The sequence below is a fragment of the Teleopsis dalmanni genome, chromosome X (assembly GCF_002237135.1).
Source record: "Teleopsis dalmanni isolate 2A chromosome X, ASM223713v2, whole genome shotgun sequence".
Classification (NCBI taxonomy): domain Eukaryota; kingdom Metazoa; phylum Arthropoda; class Insecta; order Diptera; family Diopsidae; genus Teleopsis; species Teleopsis dalmanni.
This window is the reverse complement of record NC_051848.1, coordinates 53,060,463-53,081,574: the sequence shown is the minus strand read 5'-3', so window position 1 is coordinate 53,081,574 and position 21,112 is coordinate 53,060,463. Positions and strand designations below refer to the sequence as shown.

Below are 21,112 nucleotides of genomic sequence, written 5' to 3'. Positions count from 1 at the left end.
TCTTTAATTGCTAGCTTAGGTTAGATTAGCTTATATATTATTTACGGTCTCAATAAAACTAACGTGGCCTTTCGCATTATGGTTGCATATAATGGTTGGATTAAGTCAAGTTTTACCGGCAACCCTAAGATTCTACTTTAGCCTATTGGTCAATGTGTTACCGCATAAGAACTTAGATATTTAAAAACATTCGTAATCTTTTGTAAAGTCTTAAATGTTCTTAGTATAGTCCATATGTAATCATTCTGGTGTTCTCAATTTCTTGAATAAAAATGAGATCAATTAAATTTTTAAATAATTTTTTTTAACTTGAAAGCTTGAGAATTCTTAAACTCTCAATGATATATTTGGCTATTATTCACTTTTGAATTTTTATTATTTAATTTTGTTTATCCAATTTATTTACAATTTTATCAATTTAATCAATAAAAGAATGCATTTTAAAGCGTTATTTTCATGTGTATCTCAGTGTGTTTCGGGAAGAGGATTTCCTTTCCGATGTGGTCTCATGTGTATACTCGTAATTTACGCTAATAATTTAATATGATATAACAAATAAATTTATTTGAAACTATAATTAAACTAGAATTTGTATTTAATCGTACTGCATACAGAATATCATATATCCTCATACTTAAATACATTTATCAGTTTATGCGCTTCACTTCCTTGCAAAGGATATCAACATTTTAGTTGACCTACCCCGACTTCTAAGCACCAATAACACCAAATCTGACTCCGACACCAACACCACACTGTGCATGAAGTATAAACGCGTTGAAAAGCTATCAGGATACATACGAGTACATACGAGTACAGCAGCGTCGCTACACAGTTTGTAAGTAAGGACTTTGCCCAAGGCGATAAGGACATGCAAATTGAAATAATTCAAAGTGTTTGGCATTTAATCCGTTTTAATAATGCATCATTAACTTTTGATTACGATTATTTTACAGTTCGACAGTGGCAAAATTGAAATTGTCGCATGCAGCAACAAATTCAATTTCACTTAAATCAATTAAACCCAAAATGCGTGCCTTCCGGGCAACACACTTTCGAGGGGTGCAACAAATCAAACCTAACAACATTGAACCCAGTTTTTATCCTTAACATATGTAATTGTGTGTATTTCGCAAGGAAAGTCTAAAACAGAAAAAAAAAACTATTTTCCAAATGCAAATCTGTTAAAAATTTAAATTTTTTAAACAACCAACAACTTAGAGGAATGGTTTTCTAACGCATATGTCATGGACTAGTAGTTACTCCTGAAAGGATGCAGTTAGTATGACTCGTTCTGCTGCCATGGGGTGATAAAAATGTTCGCTGTGTAAAAATTGTCGCGGATATGCGGAAATTGCTTACCCAAAAAATAATGGCAAAAATTTTTCAAGTTTTGTCTTTTGCGGTTATATACATATATACAGTTTTTTTTTTTTTCTTGATATGATATCCTTGCCTTAGGTTGTTATATGTTTTCTATAATTTTTTTTCGTTTTCGTTATTTTTTTTTTACTTTGATAAAAATTTTCTGTCACTTTTCTGGGTACAGGATTTTTGGTCAAAAAATTTTTGCTTAATTTTTTTTTTTACACATTTTGTTTATTTTTTTTTATTTATTTATATATTTTCTTTTTTTTTGAACTTTTAATTTCTTTCTTTTAATTTTTGTGTAGTAGATTTTTTTGTATTTAATTTCTATTTTTTTCATATTTTTTTTTATATTTTTTTTTTTTGAATTATTTTCTTTGATTTTTTTTTATTTTTTTCCTCTTTATTTTTGTCCTTTATGCACACATGACTGATCATATAGTAATTTTATTTGGCGATGCTTTTGGCCAAATTTTACTTTGTGTGTTGTCGTTTTTTAATCTTTGGCGTACTAAACCAACTAACAATGAAAATTATTGTTGTCCTTTATGTGCTTTTAAGTACTCTTTAATAGGATTTTCATTTTGTTTTTTTGCATTATTTTTTTTTTTATTTTTTCATTTTTTACTTTATATATTTTCTTATATTTTATTTTATTTATTTTCCTATTATTTTTTCATTTCCATTTCATATTTTATTTCAGATTTCTTTCCTACTTCTTCGATTGTTTTTATCTTTTAAATATTTATTCTAAATTATTCTATTAAAAATTTATAAATTTTTTTTTATATTATGTATTTTTATGTTTTTTATTTCATATTCTTCTCTTCTTCTTCATTTTTCATGTGTTTTAATTTTTATGGTTTTTAAATATACATTTTTTTAATATTTGTTTTTCTTTTTTATTTATTTTCTTATCATTTTATTTTTTCAAAATTACTTTTTTTTAATTTTTTTTTATTTTTTCAAAATTATTTTTTTTTAATTTTTTTTTATTTTTTCAAAATTATTTTTTTTTAATTTATTTTTATTTTTTTAAATTATTTCCTACTTATGCTATTAAAATTTATATAATTTTTTTTAAATATACATTTTCATATTTCCCTAATTAATTTATACTTGTTGTATATATTTTTTAAATATTTGTTTTTTTTTTGTTATTTATTTACTTATTATTTTTTCATTTCTATTTTATATTCTTTTTAATTCTATATTTTTTATGTGTCTTTTTTTTTGTCTTTCAAATATTTATTCTATTTATTCTATTTATTTTATAAATATATATTTAAATATATAATATAAATACTATTTATATTATATATTTTATTCTATTTATTCTATTAAAAATTTATATAAATAAATATTAAATAAATAAATAAATAAATATTTCATCTATTTTTATGTTTTCTATTTCATATTCTTTTTTATCCTTTATTTTGCATGTGTTTTAATTTTTATGTTGTTTTTTTTTTAATTCTTGAATATTATTTTTTTTTACTTTTTAAATTTTTTTTGACTTATTCTATTACAATTAATATAATTTTTTTTTAAATAAACATTTCTATATTTCCCTTATTAATTTATACGTATTATATATATTTTTTAAATATTTGTTTTTCTTTTTCTTACAAATTCTTCCTTTAATCTTCTTTTAATTTTAAGTTTTTTTTTGTCACATATTTATGAAAATTAAATAAAATATATATTAATTTGAATATTTAAAATTAATTAAGCTAATAGCACATTAACTAATATTTTTAATATATTTTACATTATATGCTCTGACTTTGTTAGTTATTATTTGCCTTCATTTTTATACTGCAATGCAGATTTTAATTAAAAGCTCTGAGCTTTTAATTTAATTACTTAAAATTTTGACACATCACATAATCCCAACAAATACGTATTTTAAAATCTGTTTCATTTTATTTCAAATAAATCCTTGTCACTTTGTTGTCTTGAATATTTCATGAAATTCATATAAAACTATAAGTAATAAGCCACATTTTGGCAAAAATTTTCGTGAACTGCTGTTGAGTTTCTTTAAGAGCATTTTATAATAATTTCAAAGATACAGATCTCTTTCAAACAATATAAACAAATAGACTAATGCATGTGTAGTACAAACATACAATTTACACCCACAAAACATGTGAGAAGAAACACAAATACCAAGTTTAGTTAAAGTTATACTTGCCTGCAAATATATATATATATGTAACATATACAGTACACTGTAAAAAAACCATAGTAGTGGATACAAGTAAATGGCAACGTGCATAATACAAAGAAACTAACAATATTTTGAGAAAATATATAGAGCCTGTTTATTACACTTGAATACAAGCGTTTCTGGAAGAGTATCCCAAATTGAACTGGGGTACACTATTCCATTGGTTGATTGGTTGCATTGGCAGGACATTAGGTAACTTCCATGTATCTCAATTAGCGATTTTTCGCCGTTTTATAATCCGCACAAGAACCCCTAATATAGAGGAGCATAGCTTTAACCCATTCTGTCGAATTCAGATAATTTAATAGGTGTTTCATCTTTACACTCTGTTTAACTGTCAAAGAAGTATCTTCCTAAAAACCTAATTCTTCTGGACGCCAAAATCGGGTATTCGCAGAGAAAGTGTTTTATGGTTTCTTTTTCATGCAGGCTTTCACAACTTCTCCAGCGTTAAAACAAGTACTAACTAGTTAAGTCAAATTAAGCTTTTTCTCCATAAATATATTCTTTAATACTTGTGTTGTTTTTATACATATTTTAAAATAAGTATTTTAAAATAATAAAAAAGAGAAATTTTTAATAGATTATTTTAAAATATTTTTTGCAAAAGTTTATGAACCACGATAGTAACGTTATCTATTTCTCTCATTCGTTGATGCTTGTACAGTAGTTAGTTTGAAAGTGAACCATCCGTTTAAAAAAAAAATTATTACAGATAATTAATGTATACAGATACTGCTTAATTTGTGAATATCTAAAGAATAATAGATACATTGCCATAACAGTCAATATGCACTATTATTTAAATAATAGATACGTTGTAATATCTGCAATATTATGTTATATAGTAGTAGTGGTAATATTATAATATCATTATTATGTTATATGGTGACATATGGTGACATTGGAACAGTGAAGGATCCAACATAATTTCAGTTTTCAATATATCTGTTTTTATTATATATCAACTGCAAATTTGAGTGTTATCTTTTCCGTTTCAATTCCAACTACCAAGCCTACTATACCTTCAGTGTCTTTAGTACTGAATTAATTCGTAATTCAGCATAATTATCTATTTTCGAGCTATCGTCAATTTTATCCTCAATTAATAATGTTGGCAACACTCGTTGTTAATAGCAGTTATTCCAACAGCAGTTGTATTTTACATATGCGTTAACTATATTTTTTGCAGTGTACTTTTATTCTATAGCAGTTTCATGCAATTTATGATTTTTCCTTATGATAAGAAATATATTCTTCAAACATAAATAAAAGGAAAACATTTTAATAGCTTTAATTTTTAAAAGTATTTGTTAAAATAAGAATAAGTATTAAGGAATATATAATATGTGAGTGTGAAAATGAAATTTCTCTTTTGCGTATATATTTAACTTAATAATATTTTAGTTTTAAGAAGAATTTAACAAATTTTCTTTAATTGAAATATTAAACGAATTTACAAATATTAAAAAAAAAAATAAATAGAATAAAAATTTAATAATAAAAAATATATATTAATCAAAACCTAAAAAAAAAATAATAAAAATGAGAGAATTAATATAAAAAAGAATATAATATAATTTAATTATAATAACAGTTTCAATAAATATTGTTGTGAGGACATATTTTGAAGATATATATTTCTTTGTTCTCTTGAAGAATAAAAAGAGATCTGTTTTGCAAAAGGGTCTGTGAATTATAACAGCTCTTTAGGATGGACTTAATAATTCAGACGTCTTTGTCTGGAAGGACTTTAAACTTTTTTAACTGAATTAGGAAAAAAATACACTGCCGAAAGTTCATTCCCTTAATAGAATCCAAAAAAATAAATTGGTTCAGAATAAAAACAATAAAATGTCTAATAAAATAGATTTTTTAAGTTGCTTATTTTTCTTTTAATTTCAAATTAATTTTATAGACTTATAAAACGTTATATAGAAATTAATATGGTCAAGTCAAATTTGAAATGGATGTTGCTTTCAATGTAATAAAAAAATTTGACATTTCGAACAAAAGTCAAAATTCGATTAAACTTTGGTCACGATGATGGGTGTTTCTTTCAGAATTTGAGTCTATCTTTTGGGAAGAAATATGTTATTAATGTTTCCTTTTAACAGAAACCAAAAAATATTAAATTAAAAGTTAGAGTATAAAAATAACTATTTTGATTTAACTGTCGGCATAACATACTTCGATGATCGTGGCCAGAAAAGGTGTAAAACTGATATAACTATTCGTCACATAAAAGTCTTAAACAGACAATCTTTCCGATAATGAACACAAGAGATAATACTATACAAGTTAAGAACTTGTTTGTTCATAAATCTTATATTAAACTAACAGAGTCATGTTACTGAATATATATTTAAAATATTTAAATATATTCAAATTTAAAATAAAATATATATTTAAAAACATATATATTATTGTTTGCTGAGAAACATAAAGAATATATATTTTTAAATTATATATTTAAAGAAAAGATTTATTCTCTTCTGCCTCCGGAGCTTTTGCCTCCGTTGTTCTACATTTGAAAGTCTCGACGTATCCTATTCAGTTGCAATCAGTTGAATGAAAAAAGACTTGGTTTAGTGTTGTTGTTCTTTGCATAGTCCGCAGAGATCTATTGATCTGATCTCATGAAGGTAATTCCTAAGACGAATAGGAACTACACTTTGTTTAATTGCAGTGTTCTACTCCGTTGAAAGCTAAAAGACATATGTAATTCTATTATATTGATATAATAGAATTCGCAATGGTTCCTATTTAATAAAAATACATATAATATCATAAAACGACACATAACCCTAGCAAAATATCATATTCACGTCCTTCACCAAGTTTTATTGCATGTAAAATATATTCACCACGGTTTAATGTGCCCACATGTTAAAAAAATAAATAAAATTAAATTAGAAATAATAAAAACTAAATGAAAACCATTTTGCAATTCCATAAAAAATGTTCACAAGTTTTAATCAAACTAGCAAATCAATTAAAAAGTAAATGCATATATATATCAGTTACAAATATAGATATATATTTTTAAAAATATAAAAAAATATATAGCATTGGAATCATTAAAAATTACTGACATTTTTTTGACAATTTATTGATACTCGCATTGTCAAAAAATGATTGTCAAAAAAAAAAAAACAAACAGCAACAATACAAAAACACACACACACATAAACACACCATGTATCGAAAATGGCGTCAAAAACCGTTAATCAAACAAACATACATGTCAAGTCAGTTTCCGTGCCTAGTATCTGCTTTTGCTACCCCTCGACCATAAGTGTGGTTGTGTGTCTATGTTGATTTTTATGTTCACCGCGCGACGCCTATGAAATTGACCTTTTGACAGGCAGCATAATCCGTACTAATTGCAATTTTCTGCGGTCGAATTTTGGAAACTAAAATTTCTGCGGTCTAAATGGTTTGAAGAGGTAGTACGAGTACAGACGTAGGGTAGGGTTGAATTTTAAACTTTGTACAATAAAAATAACAATGGTTTTTTAAATAAATTTTTTTTTGTACTAAAATTTTTTTTCGGACACATGTGCCTTTGTGTGTAGGCACATCGCACATGACTTAATGGACAAGTGTCCTACTATCTTCTATGGATGGCATCGGGTTCTATTGTTAAATAATTATATATTTATATATATATATATACGTGTGTGTGTTCATATCACTTTTTTTGTAAAAAACTCTCAATCAAATGTTAAATTTCAAAGTTACCGTGAAATATACGTTTAAATTTTATATCTATATTAATTTTTTATTTTAAGTGAAATGCATTTTATTGGCAACTTATAACGAATTGTGTTCGTTTGCAATAGAGACAAAAGTGTGGGGTTGGAATTATGTTAAGGTTTAGGTGAATAACATTTTTTTTTATCATTTTTATATAAAAATCATTTTGTTAGTAATTTTTTATGGTTTTTGGATTATATTTACTTGAGTTAGACATTTAAAACTATTCTTTTAATATTGATTAACCATTAACTTGAAGTTGGACCTGAGAATGTGTACAAATATAGACATGTTTAATTTAGTTTTGATATATAACAAATAGAACTATCACTATTTTCGAAAAAGGCGTTTTAATTGGTCATTTCGATTTATTATATTAAATTCAAACATTAGTTTTGGTTTTTCTTGATAATTTTCATCTATACACAAATCAATAGCACAGACAACTGATATATAGATATCCGAAGCCCACCAAAAAGTCGGCAAGGATTTTAAAGGTGTAGAGACAACTGATATATAGATATCTAAAGCCAATCAAACAATCGGCAAGGATTTAGAGTCAACTGAAACGTAGATATCCAAAGCCACCCAATCGACAAGGATTTTCAAGGTATGGAGACAACTGATACATAGATGTCCAAAGCCAATCAAACAAACAACAAGGATTATGAAGGTGGAGAGAATACCTTTTTCTCAGTCAAAATTTGTCTTACTAATATATTGAATCGTAATATATTTTAAAAGTTCAATTTTTTTTATTACTTACTTTTTTGAAATCTTTATGCTTTTACACTTTCTTTAATTAAATGCGTCTGTATTTTGATTTGTAGTATATGTGTGAAAGGCAATACGTTCTTATAGACTTAAGGGCGATACGTTCTTGTAGACTAAATGGCAAAAGAACGGTCGTATTGCAAAATTTTGGTAGACATTTATTTTGTATGGTGTTGGAGATATATATATATATATATAAATTGTTCCTGTTAGTAGTAATTGTTCCTGTAAATAGTAATATAAGATCTGATACAAACTAATTTGATCTTATACCTAACAAGTTTAATAAAAAAATCAATTAGGTCTGATACATACCCAATAAGTCCAACACTTAAATTGGGTCTTACACAAAAGGATCAAGTCTGATAGAAAAGCAATTAAGTATGACACATAATAAATCATATCTGCTGAAATATCTAATTAAAATAAGACTGTGAAACCCGTATGTATTTCTGAAGCAGAAAAGTATTATTAAGGTAAGGCCCGTTATTATTATTACGAAATCTCTACGTGTTTAAGTGCTTACCAATGTATTTATTGTAAAGGCGTTGAGCGTTCCACTATATATCGTGTTAACGTTAACAATTCAGTTTAATTGTGCACCAACAATAACTTAACATGGTTTTTTTTATTACATTTCAAAACATGATATACAATATTTTTTATATTAGATTATACTGGCGATCCTAGAAGGATCTACTTAGGCATTTAAGTAATACTCTGAATCATTTAATCGGTTCAAAAATTGATTTATCCATCAGGTTACGCTAAACAGCTTAACGAGCTCACAAAATTACAGAAGGTTTCGTATTTATATTAGGTAAATGACCACCCCATCTGGGGTTTTGTTGTAACAGTTTGTATTAATTTAAATCAGTTTACAATAAATCAGACATAAAATGAACAAAGGCCTGATACAAATGCATAATCAGGGGGGATCCGTTTGTGGTAAAGATCCGTTTTCAATTTCTGTTCAAAATATTATTTTGTTATAAAAACTATGCTCGAAGAACTATTGCCTCATAAGACCATTTCTTGTAATAAAATGAAATGCACCTTTTCCCCATTGTCTCTTTCTTTCGCTTAACCCCATTTATTAACACATTTTGTGTAAAATATAATGTATATGGTTACCTAATACTACTAAAAAATATTGTTTACATTCTTAAAAATCTGTTCGAAAATTATTTTGCATTTCTTTTTTTAACTTATTATAAAAAATTTTATGTTGATAGTACTTGAGTATTTAAAATCCGTCTGTCTCATAGGATATGTTAACATAAGTTCAACTTCGGAATAAAATTATACATTGTATAACTAACAAGCACCACCCTCGTCGGGCACTCAACATTTCAACTGACAGTTATCCAACCGGGCGGCAACGCTTTCATTATTGAAAACTTCACTTGTTGTAGAATAAATTTTTAAAAATATTTGCTAAGAATTTAAATGAGACAAGCAATTTTGATTGCAAAGTGTGATTATCACAGGATCAATGTCAGTCTCTACGAAATGTGATATTTAAATTTTAGTCAATTTTTTTTTCCTTTTTTATGCGTTTATGCGAGATATTGAAACCCTCTTGGTAATTGTTAACCACTTAAATAAAATCACTATTAAAACTGCACTTGTTGTTTTTTTTTGTAGAAAAAAAAAAAGATTTAAATTCAATTGTAATTTTGAAATTGCCACCACTTCAAAATGCTTAGCTATGCAACCAACTAACATTCAGAAAATAACAGCAGCATTTGCCATACTGTTCTGCTTTCCTGTGTACAAACTCACCACACGCAAATGATAACAGTGCATTTAGTCGTTTTTGTGTGAGTGTGTGTTTATAACATAGTTTTATGAAGAGCGCACAATTTATCACGCCGCAAAATTGTAATTGATTTAAAATTATGTGGCCGGTTTGTTTGTGCTGCCACTGTCGAGTTTAATATGAAACCACAACCCCTAAAAAAAATTTGTTTCAATTTTTTAAGTATTCGTCCCTTTGTTAGGGAAGCACAATGCAAATACTGCAAAAGTCCAATGAACGACAAAAAAAAAACAAGTCGTTCAATATGTACATTTACAATTAATCAAATTAACACGCTGCTGGCAATTTTAAACTTTTTAAGGATCGCTGTTAGAGCGGATGACGACGACGACCTTTTTCTACTTTTAAATGGTTTTACAAGTGGTAATACCGCTAATCTTTTTAATTGTAAAAAAAGAAATAACAATGCCTATTGGGGTTGTTATGCTATTGTGGTGTTTGTATAACGTCAGGTTCGTGTTGATAACAAATTCTCTGGAATCACTAAAAAAAATTGAATGCCATGGAATTGGTCTTCACCTTATGCTGAAATATACAACATACACTTTAAACGCATAAGGTGCGTAGAAGTCCAATTTACTAGTAAATAAATTTGTTAACTGCTCTTGTTAAAAACGTTTTTTTTTTATTAGGAGATAGTAGAAATATTATTTATGAAATAAAGGAAAATATTACTATGTAGGAGACGTCAATGGGTATTTTACTAAAAAGCTTTATATTAAAGAAATATTACTAAAAATTTGTAGAATTATGAAATAAATTATCAATAACGTTGACTTTATTACTTTAATAATTTTATTTTAATTATAAATCTTTCTTGTTCCTCTACAAGATATATTTTTTATGCAGAATATCATAGAAAGAAACAATGTACAGCAACGGAGCATTACCTTGTTTCTTCACAAAATATATTTGTTATACCGAATATCATAGAAAAAAACGATGTACGACAGCGAAGCACTGCCCCAATTTTTAGTTTCGACAAAAAATTTACTATTGAATTATCCTATTGTGTTACCTGACTGTCAGAAAGTTTCTGATTAAAAAACGTTGGGCTAGGAAAGGCTCTGCTAGGAAATTAAATAATCTTTTTAGTTATTCCTTTTACAGTCGCTAGGATGATGAATTATTTGTTTCACAGTTGTTTTCTTGTTCTTCATCATCTAAATGAACTGCAAGATCTCATTTTAGAGAACATACTTTATTTCATTAAAGGTTCAAAGTCTTATGCGACTTACCTTACTTTGTTGTCCATTGTAGAGATGAATCGTTCTTTGCCGCATCCAGTAGTCTCCGCCAGCTAGCCAGCACGATCAGTGACTATCCAACGACGATGTGGACATTCTCTATCGCGTTTTTAACCAGCGCGTAGAAAATTAAACATCAGCGACATCACAATAAACAAATAGAGATAAGTGAAACCCTATAATTACTATTATAACCTTACCTAGAATAACTACTCGAAGATGTTAAGTTAAAATCTAACTTTGTTGCTTCTCCTAATCCTTTTATTTTATTTTATTTACTTTTTCCTTTATGTATTACTGTTTTTATGATAAAAAAAATTCATTAGTACTTTTTGTTTAAGCATTAACTGATCAAATAAAATATTGTCACATTATTTAAAAAAAAAATTGTCTATGGGGTATGGGAAAGAAAAATTGCAATGGTTGGTTGTAGTGATGTGTTAGCAGACAACTTTTCGCTAATTTGAATTAGTGATTTTGTCCTGTTTCGGTACCACATTCCTCGCAAGAAACCTTAAAATATAAAAAGATAACTAAATTTATCCCGTCGAATTTAGATAATTTATTAAATCTTTTTTCCTTCCCGATGAACAGTCTGACATACTGTCAAGAAAGTAGTTCCCAAAAAGCCTATTTCTTCTGGAAGCCAGAGCCGGGCATTCACAGAGGAAATGCTGAATTGTTTTGTTTTTCCGAAGGTTTAAAAAACTCGTTGAGCGTATTAAATGCTCAGTTTCACTGATTTTCTATATACCAGTGACCAGAGAGAACTGTAGTAAGCGTTGCAGTAAAATATTTTAAATAGTTTTTTTCAGGGTTTGAATTGCTGTTGCTAATTGCATTGCTTGCATAATTGCTAACGCATTGCATATGAAAATGAAATAAGAATATGCATTAGCAACAGCAAAAAACGTAAACTGGTTTCATTTTGATTGCTTGCTAATAGTCAATTTTACATTTTTGACTATTATGCATTTGGAATATATGCAACGTGCTTGCTTATGCGTTAGTTGCTTGTGTTTTGCTATTAGCAAATGTGTATGGATTTCTTTTTTTGTTTTTGTTTTAAGGGAATGTGTACGCATTATTTCTTTGTCAATTATGATGTGTGCGTACAATTTGTATGCAATTAATATAATTTTATTTGTAATTAGATTATGCCTAAACTTATGTTTATTTTAATTATTAAATTTATGATATATATGATATATATATATATATAGATAGATATATATATATATATTAATTATGAACTATTAATTCATATATAATATATATATATATATATATTAATATATATAAATATATATATATATATATATTATGTGTCTAATACGTGATACTTTAGACAAACATTTTCATGTTTTGCAATTCCACCAACTCAGGTAAAATATTCGTTTAGCATAATATGAATAATCAAATTAATGTCATTTACATTTAAGGTTACCATCGAGCGTGCTTTTTCGTCACTAAAATTGATATTATCTGATCAACGGAATCGTCTTAATCATGAAACTTTAGAAAACATTCTCATGGTTAAACTAAATCCGCAATTTTTGGACCATGCTATTGATGATATGTCAAAATATGGTTGCTTTTGCTAATTTTCAGCAAGCAATTCAAACCCTGGTTTTTTTTTAGAAATCATTTATTAACGAAATTTCATTCTATTAAAACTATTTGGATATTTTTGATCACATTATTTTATTTAGTATGTGTTCAGTTTTATTTTATTTTTTATATATTTATATTACTTTTATTTTTATGTTACTTTTTATTTGTGTTCTGTGTTTTATATTTATTTATTTATTTTTTTTTTTTGTGCAAGACACAATAAAGCGATCAAAGTCAAGGTATATGAAGACAACAAAAACCTGAGCTTGAGTCCAGCTGTTAGTTTAATTAACCTTTGCATTTTTCAACAAACAAGTCATGCCGAAACTCAACACACCAACAAGAAGTGAGTGTGTATATGTGTGTGTGTATGTTGACAATCTTCAGACAGATTTGCTGAAAATTGCGTTGTTGTTGTTGTTGGCTTTGCTTGAAGCATGAGAAAATTATAAATTCTGAAGGACACAAAGATTTACTTTCTAACCAAATATTTAATTAAATATTTTCTAAAATAAAAACTTTTAAAAATTGTTTTAAGTTTAAAATAAAAATAAAATAACAAAATCATGCACATACATACATACATAGTTTTTGCTTGTGCGGTGGTAACCTGGCCAGCATCTCAGCAAAAAGAACAAATGAACGGCAAAAAAAAAATAAAAAGTAAAACCTGGTAATAATATTGTCAACATATTTTGTATTTTCTTTTTTACTTTATTTGGTTATTTGTTTTGTTGTTGTTTTTTTTTTATTTTTTGTTAAAAACAAAAAAAAACATTTCTGTCAATTTGAACATAATTATAGCTGAATTTTATATGAGAATTATTGCTTTGGTAAACCATGATTATGACGTTAATAACAATGTGAAAGATGTTGGTTTTGTCAAAGCTTTTTTATATTATATTTGTTGTTATTCCTTTTGTTGCGAACTTTTGCACATCAACACTTGATGTGTGTTGATAGTTGTTGCTTTTGGCTGGCTAACTTGATTTGGCTTGGTAAATATCAAATGTTGTAATTATGCACTGCACTTGATACCTGCCTATCTTGTGGGAAAGGAAGAAAAAACTAATTTCAGCATAGACAAAAACCAAAAAAAGCTAAGCAATATTATTAAAAATAGACAAGCAACAACAACAATGATAAGCAATGAAAGGAAAAACAATAAAAAAAAGCAGTCTTATGTTATTTAATCTGCTGTCGTCGAAGTTGGGCTAGCAAGGAACAAAGGGCATTGATGTAGCGGCATAAGCAAAAGCGTTTTGGTTTTTTTTTGTTGTGCTTTTTTTTTTCTGTTTTTGTTTTTGTTTTTTTTGTATGTTTCACAGCTCATTTAAGATTTAAGCCATTTTGGCATATTTTGTACTTTGTTGCTGTTTTGTTGCACTGTGTTGCTTTGCTCTACAATGTGCTACGCTGCGCTGCTCTGCGTTGCGATGCGATGCGATGCGTTACGTTACGTTGACCAAAGATGCGCTGTTGTTGTGTGGTAGGTATGTGAATTGTTGTTCTTGTTGTTCATTGATATCGTATAGCGCGTTGCTTGCAAATGGCCGTGGGAATATTGTGTGCACATTAACAAGACCATAAACATGCGATTATGTCGTTGTTGCGCGCAAAGCTTAGTATAGTGTTAACGTGTCCAGCGTCTCTAAGGTGGGCAGCATGGCAGTATAGCAGCATTTGCTTAGCTGTGCGTTACCGTGTCTTCTTTTGTTCTCTGTCCCATGTCTCAATGTTCGCTTGCGCCCTTTAACGCGCCTCTTACTTACTACGTATCCAGCATGCTGTGTTGCACTACGTCACACGTAGTTGCAGTGATTCCAAATCAAAGAAACAAAAACAAAGATCTTTATTTACAAACGATGCTCTATAGGATTCCTTGCAATTCTTCGTCTTGTTGTTGTTATTATAATTTTATTGTTGTTTTTGTTATTGTGATTGTTGTTGTATTATTTGGTGATTTGGCGATGGTGTCATGATTTGCTGCGTTTGCCGTTGCTGAGATTTCAATATAATTTTCTTCGTGTTGTGTCTCGTTGTGTACGTGAATTATGGGAATATTTTGTTTCAACCTGAACTCATATTGGCCAAATATGTAAACGTAGCAAATAAACTTAACATTAAAAACCCTATGCTATTGTTTTTTTCTTCTTTTTTCACTTTGTTCTTTTGTGATTTTTTTCTTTTATATTCATCTTTAATATTTTCTTTTCTTTTCTTTTTATAGAATTTTTCTGAGAAAAAATTGTAGCACATCAAAAAAAAAAACAAAAAAAGCATGAAATGAGAAGCTCACCTTTTTACATTGAAGCTTGACTTTTTGACCGGGTCAAATTTATTTTGCACAAAATATTGTGGGAACTTTTCATTGAATGTTTCCATTTTTTTGTGTTTTTTTTTATTCCCTTTATTTTTACTGTTGATTTACTTTTAATTGTTTTGAGTTTCGAAATTCATAGTTACGATAATGCAGCAACTACAGCAAAAGAATAGCAATAACTTTATTATTAAATTTTAATTGAACATTAAACATTTTATCATATCACTCAATAGATCGGAGACAGCACCAGTGTTGTAAAAATAATGTTAATAACATCAATATCACTCATAACTTAACATAACTATGTTAAACTTTTGTTGGATTTTAAAAATTGGCTTACATTTAAATACATATTAATTTGTTTTTTTTTTTTGCCGGGCTTTAAGTCGTTTTTTCTTATTTATATTACTTTATGTAATATGAAAAAACATTATTTTGATTTGTTAATTTTAAATAAAAATTGTAGTTTACTTAAATATAACAGAAATACTTCGGTTTAAATTGACTTATATTTAAATACAAATTAATTTGTTTTTTTTTTTTTTTCCGTGTTTTAGGTCATTTTTTTATTTATATTATACTGTATATAATATAAAAAATATATAAATAAAAACACTGATTCGATTTGTTAATTTCAAATAAAAATTGTAGTTTAGAACAGATATATCTCAGTCTATTTCATATACCATCTTCAGTGCTAGTACTGTTATTTATATAATTTTTATATTATTTAAAGTAACATGAAACAAAAAAAAAAACAAGCTAGAGCCCGGAAAAAAAAGAAACAAATTTTACATTTTATTTACAAATTTAACCTACTAAAAGAGCCTCTTATAAATAAAGGAGATGTCCACCACTGCTCTGAAAGCAGTACATGAAACTTTATACCAGTAATTAAAGGAGAGAATTGAGATAATGCTTAGAAGTCTGAACCAGAAAGCATGGGCGCAGTATAGTGGGAAATTTATGTGTGGTATATGTTATTTGTAGACTGTGTAATTAGAGTCACAAAAGCCATCATCACAGAGCGGGATTATGAAGGCATCTGAATGTGTCTCATCGAAGTATAAGGTGAAGTATTGGCGGGGACTTGTGGCGCATTGCTAGCAAGAAGTCAGAGATAAAGGTGCTAGTGGTTGAAACGTCGGAGGTGTTCTATACTTTTGAATATCTCTCATTGAAGTTTATCGTTAGGTATTGGGAAGCCTTGTTTGACATGATTAACAAAAGTCAGAATTGCTAAGAATTAAAATTCGGGAGTGTATTAAGCAGCAGGGCGCGGTACCGCCGGTGTAAGCTATATAGCTATATTTTTTTACAAATGAACCTAGAAATCTATGGCATTTATAGCTAAGCACAGCTCATTCTCTTTGTAATTGCTGCATTTTATTTTCTCAAAATTTTTGTCTTCTTAAATTTGGAGTTTTGATGCTCTTGCCTGAAATCACTCTATTAAAAATGTATACAGTCAAACTTCCATAACTCAAACTTCTATAACTCGAATTTTCTATAACTTAAACTAAATAGAGTGCAACAGGGTCTAGAGAACAAATTAGATATAATTCTTCAACTCGAAGTTTACATAAGTCGAACAATTTCTTTGCAAAATGGTACTTCGAGTTATGGAAGTTTGACTGTATTTATTTAAGTTTTTAAAGGTAGTTAAAGCGTTGACGTTGAATTTAATATCAAGGTTTCATATAACTTATATTAGATCAATTTAACTAATATACTTATATTTTATCTTATACTGTATTCACACGACAGTTTGTTTTTAATATTAGCTATTATTGTGATTAATTCTTGATTTCGATGGCAAATCAATTTGAAATCAAAAATATTGGTATTGAAATATTGTCATCTGATATTAAAATTGAATTCTGCAATGAACAATATTAAGTAGATATCAACTTGAACAATGCACAGTATTAGTGTTATGGTATAATTACTGACTAATATTATTTTATGTAGAATTCTTTGGAATTCTAATGAATTAAAAAAAAAGTGACTCCGTGAGAGCTGAATTTTTTTGTAACTCTGAAATGTATAGTGTTATATATATTATATCTGCACAGAAGATCCTTTAGGTCGCACTGCATGTACAGCCTATCCATAATAATAATAATATGTATTATATTTAATATATTATTTAATTGATATATATTCGCATGTTAGTAATAGTTATATTTTTTTTTTAATTTCAGTGTTACTGTCCCGGGCTATCAAGGCAATTTACAGGCTGCGATTTCGCATAGCGCCTCCTTGGCTGCTTGGGAGCGTTTCGGTGTTGAGTTTATATTGACTTTTGTCGTTGTGTTGACGTACTTTGTCTCGACGGACGCATTCAAGAAGTTCATGGGCAATTCAGCAATTTCTATTGGTGCAGCATACAGCGCTTGCAGTTTTGTGTCGGTAAGTTCCACAAAGTCAAAAAAACCAACAATTTTTAAATAAATTTATTGGACATTTTTAATTACATGGAAATCCTTGAATGTACAAAAAAAAAATAATTAACAGTAAATCTAAAACTGTTTAAAATCTTTAAATTTGAGTATATAAAAAGTGAAAAAAAAATACATGCAGAGAGGAAAAAAAAATTTTAAGGGAAAAGATTGCATGGTGTGCCTGCAGCAGGTAGCAGGTAGCACCACGCGCGCACAGCTAAATTAAAGTGCAGGTTTCAGGTGCCTCCGCACAGCTAACTGTGTTGCACCTGCCTTTTTGGAATGTACATGATTTTTCAAAAATTAAATCCAAACGGATCTGTCGCTAAGGATTTACACATACTTATACTTACAGTTACAAAAGAGCATATGCATTCGAATTTTTTCTACGGAAAAAAAAACGAAGCAAGAATTAGTACATGGCAAGTGGACGCAGATTTATGGTGCTGCTGTTATTGTCGCCACTGATATTGACATCCAACACGACGACTACAACAACAGCGTAAGCATCCTTAGTCTTCAACTTCAACTTTGTTAATTTTGCAGTACGTTTTTTTACTTGAGTTGACTTCAAAGGCGGAAGCAAATGCAAACACATTCAGGCACCTCGATTGCCTACTCCATAAAACAGTTGCATCTCATCGTTATTAACCTATCCTGCGAAATGATAGGCATTTCGTTTACTACCGTCTGCTGTGCCTCTTCACGTTGTTTTCATCAGAAATCAACTTAATACTTTTTTTCTTTCTCAGCTTTTATATCATTATTGCTTAAGCTTTAATTATTAAAAAAAAATTCTTCAACGTCGCTCAATATATATAAAAATATAGAGTTAATGTCATTTTGAAGTGGCTCTAGACTATTCAACATCATCTGATATAAGATAGGTCAGACATTGCTTGTGTCGCCAATAACTTTGTGTGTGGCTTTTTTTTAGAACACATTTCGTTAAAATGGTGTAGATTTTAAATTCATTTCATTTCTTTTATTTAAAATTATTTGCCACATTTTTGACGTTCCTTGTACTGCCATAGTTGGAGACTCCAAACTTATTCCCATAATATTGTGTTAATGCCGCACGCCTAAAAGGTTTCCCTACTTCACAGATTATGAAGCTCTAATAAATTGAACTGTACAATATTGATGAATGGTTTTGGATTATACATACCTATACCTGTACTAGATATGGTTAAGTTGATTTAGTTGACGTTAAGGTAAAAATGATAAAACAACCCTTGTCTATATCATTGTTCTACCTCACCACTTACTACCTCTACTTTGAATAGAACTAAATGAACACCACAATCATATACTGTTACTTCATGACTTTCGTAGCGCGGTACTCAATAGCTATACAGTCGTCTAATTGCGGCTAACCTTTCAATAGCTTTCCTCCTCCTTAGAATGTCCGATAATACATACGATAATATAATTAACAAAAAAAATTAAAGCCAGCTACTACTTGCAACAAGGTCTTCAATTCCATATATATATACATATATTTATATATTAAATCTAATCATTTCGTCTTAAAATATATTACTATCATTTGCATTGATTTTTATTTTTTTAGATGCCGTACTTAAATCCTGCTCGTTCTTTGGGACCTTCATTTGTGCTCAATAAATGGGATCACCATTGGGTGTATTGGTTTGGCCCACTTGTTGGTGGTATTGCTTCCGGCATAATATATGAATACATTTTCAATTCTCGTAGTAATGGTCGCAAAACAAGTGTTGACAATGATTCCTCATCCATACATTCTGAAGATGATCTTAACTATGATTTGGACATGGAGAAACCTAACATGCATAACAAATATCAAGGTAGCTATCCTCGTGGTCAACCTAAAGGCAATACACCACAAGCAGGTACTACAAATACTTTACCGGGCAGCGGCAACTATTGTCAAAATCTTTATACTGCACCACCACCATTATCGAAATTTGATCAAAATGAACCATTATACGGCGGTACACGTTCTATGTACTGTCGCTCACCAACTCTCACTCGCACAAATCTAAATCGTTCACAATCTGTCTATGCCAAGAGCAATACAGCTATCAATCGAGAAATTGTTCCACGCCCAGGGCCTTTAGTACCAGCACAAAGCTTATATCCAATGCGTGTAACACAAAATCAAGCAGCACAATCATCACATCTACAAAATCAAAATGTTCAAAATCAATTACAACAACGTTCTGAAAGTATTTACGGCATACGTGGCTCGATCCGACAAAATCAACAAAATCAGCAACAGCAAGCACAACATCCGCTACAACAACAACAACAAGCACATCAAACACAAATGCAACATGCAACCCAAACTCAACAACATCACATGTCACCACATCCACAACAAACTCAACAACAAACACAAACTGCACAAGATGGTCAACAGGGTTTTCAACCAATTTATGGTACACGTCATAATCCCACACCACTAGATGGTAATCTTAAATTTGAACGTCGTCCAGAATCAGTTTATGGCATGACCGTACCACGTCATCGCGGTCAATCTGCACAATCAGATGATAGTTCCTATGGTTCATATCACGGTTCAGCTGTAACACCACCTGCACGCAACGCCAATGGAGAACCAATATTAATGTATGCTCCACCACCACAACCGAGTCATACACAAGTATTGGCCAATCAAGCCATCCGTACACAATCTGAGCGTAAAGTAACCGCACCGGTAGTTGCGTCTCAAACACCTACAGTTGGCTCTTGTGCAGTTACCTATGCGACCAGTCAAGGTACTCCCACACAACAGGGTCAACAACAAACACAACCACAACAACAACAACATATTATGGTACAGCAACAACAGCAGCAGCAGCAACAGCAACAACAACAGCAGCAATCACACCAACATTATGCCATGTTGCCAATGCGACCAAACTGAAAAAGACTCTCTTGGGGTCCCAACACCACAACCACAACAACTTGATTTCAAAAATGTGTAAGATATAGTACAGAAAATTTATAAGTCAGGACACATGATGTAAGTAATGAGAACAGTGAGACTTACAAAAAAGAGAAGATGAAGAGAGATAGAGAGAAATATCAGTATAAATAAAGAAAAATATAATTAAATTAATTTAATATATATATACATATATATATATATATATATATATATATATATAAAATATAAATATAAATATATAACTTAATATTTATATAATAAATATATATATATAATATAAATGTATATAATATATATATATATAATATATATAGTTTCTACATAACTTAAATAGTTATGTATATATATATTGTATATGTTAAATAAATGTTTACAAACACATTTTTAATTGTATATGTAAATATACAATAAAATGTGTTAATGAACCATATATGATATATAAGTGTATATGTTATAATAGAACTAATCAATTATTACCTAATTGTATAAAATTAATTTTGTAAATAAACACACATAAATTTGTACATAAATATTTAATGTATGAATTATATATTTATATGATTATAATATAATTATGTTATATATAGAAAATTCAT

At 28.7% G+C, this 21,112-nt stretch overlaps 1 protein-coding gene across 1 annotated transcript in view; it reads left to right on the top strand.

Moving 5' to 3' along the window:
- LOC119662265 (neurogenic protein big brain) overlaps positions 1-20,643 on the top strand; it is an 81,697-nt gene extending 61,054 nt beyond the window's left edge. The window contains exons 4-5 of the mRNA XM_038071857.1: positions 17,345-17,552; positions 19,158-20,643. Of these exons, the coding sequence (XP_037927785.1) occupies positions 17,345-17,552; positions 19,158-20,492 (1,543 nt within the window). The 3' untranslated portion in view covers positions 20,493-20,643. The remainder of the gene's footprint in view (positions 1-17,344; positions 17,553-19,157) is intronic.
- Positions 20,644-21,112: the final 469 nt, after the last annotated feature.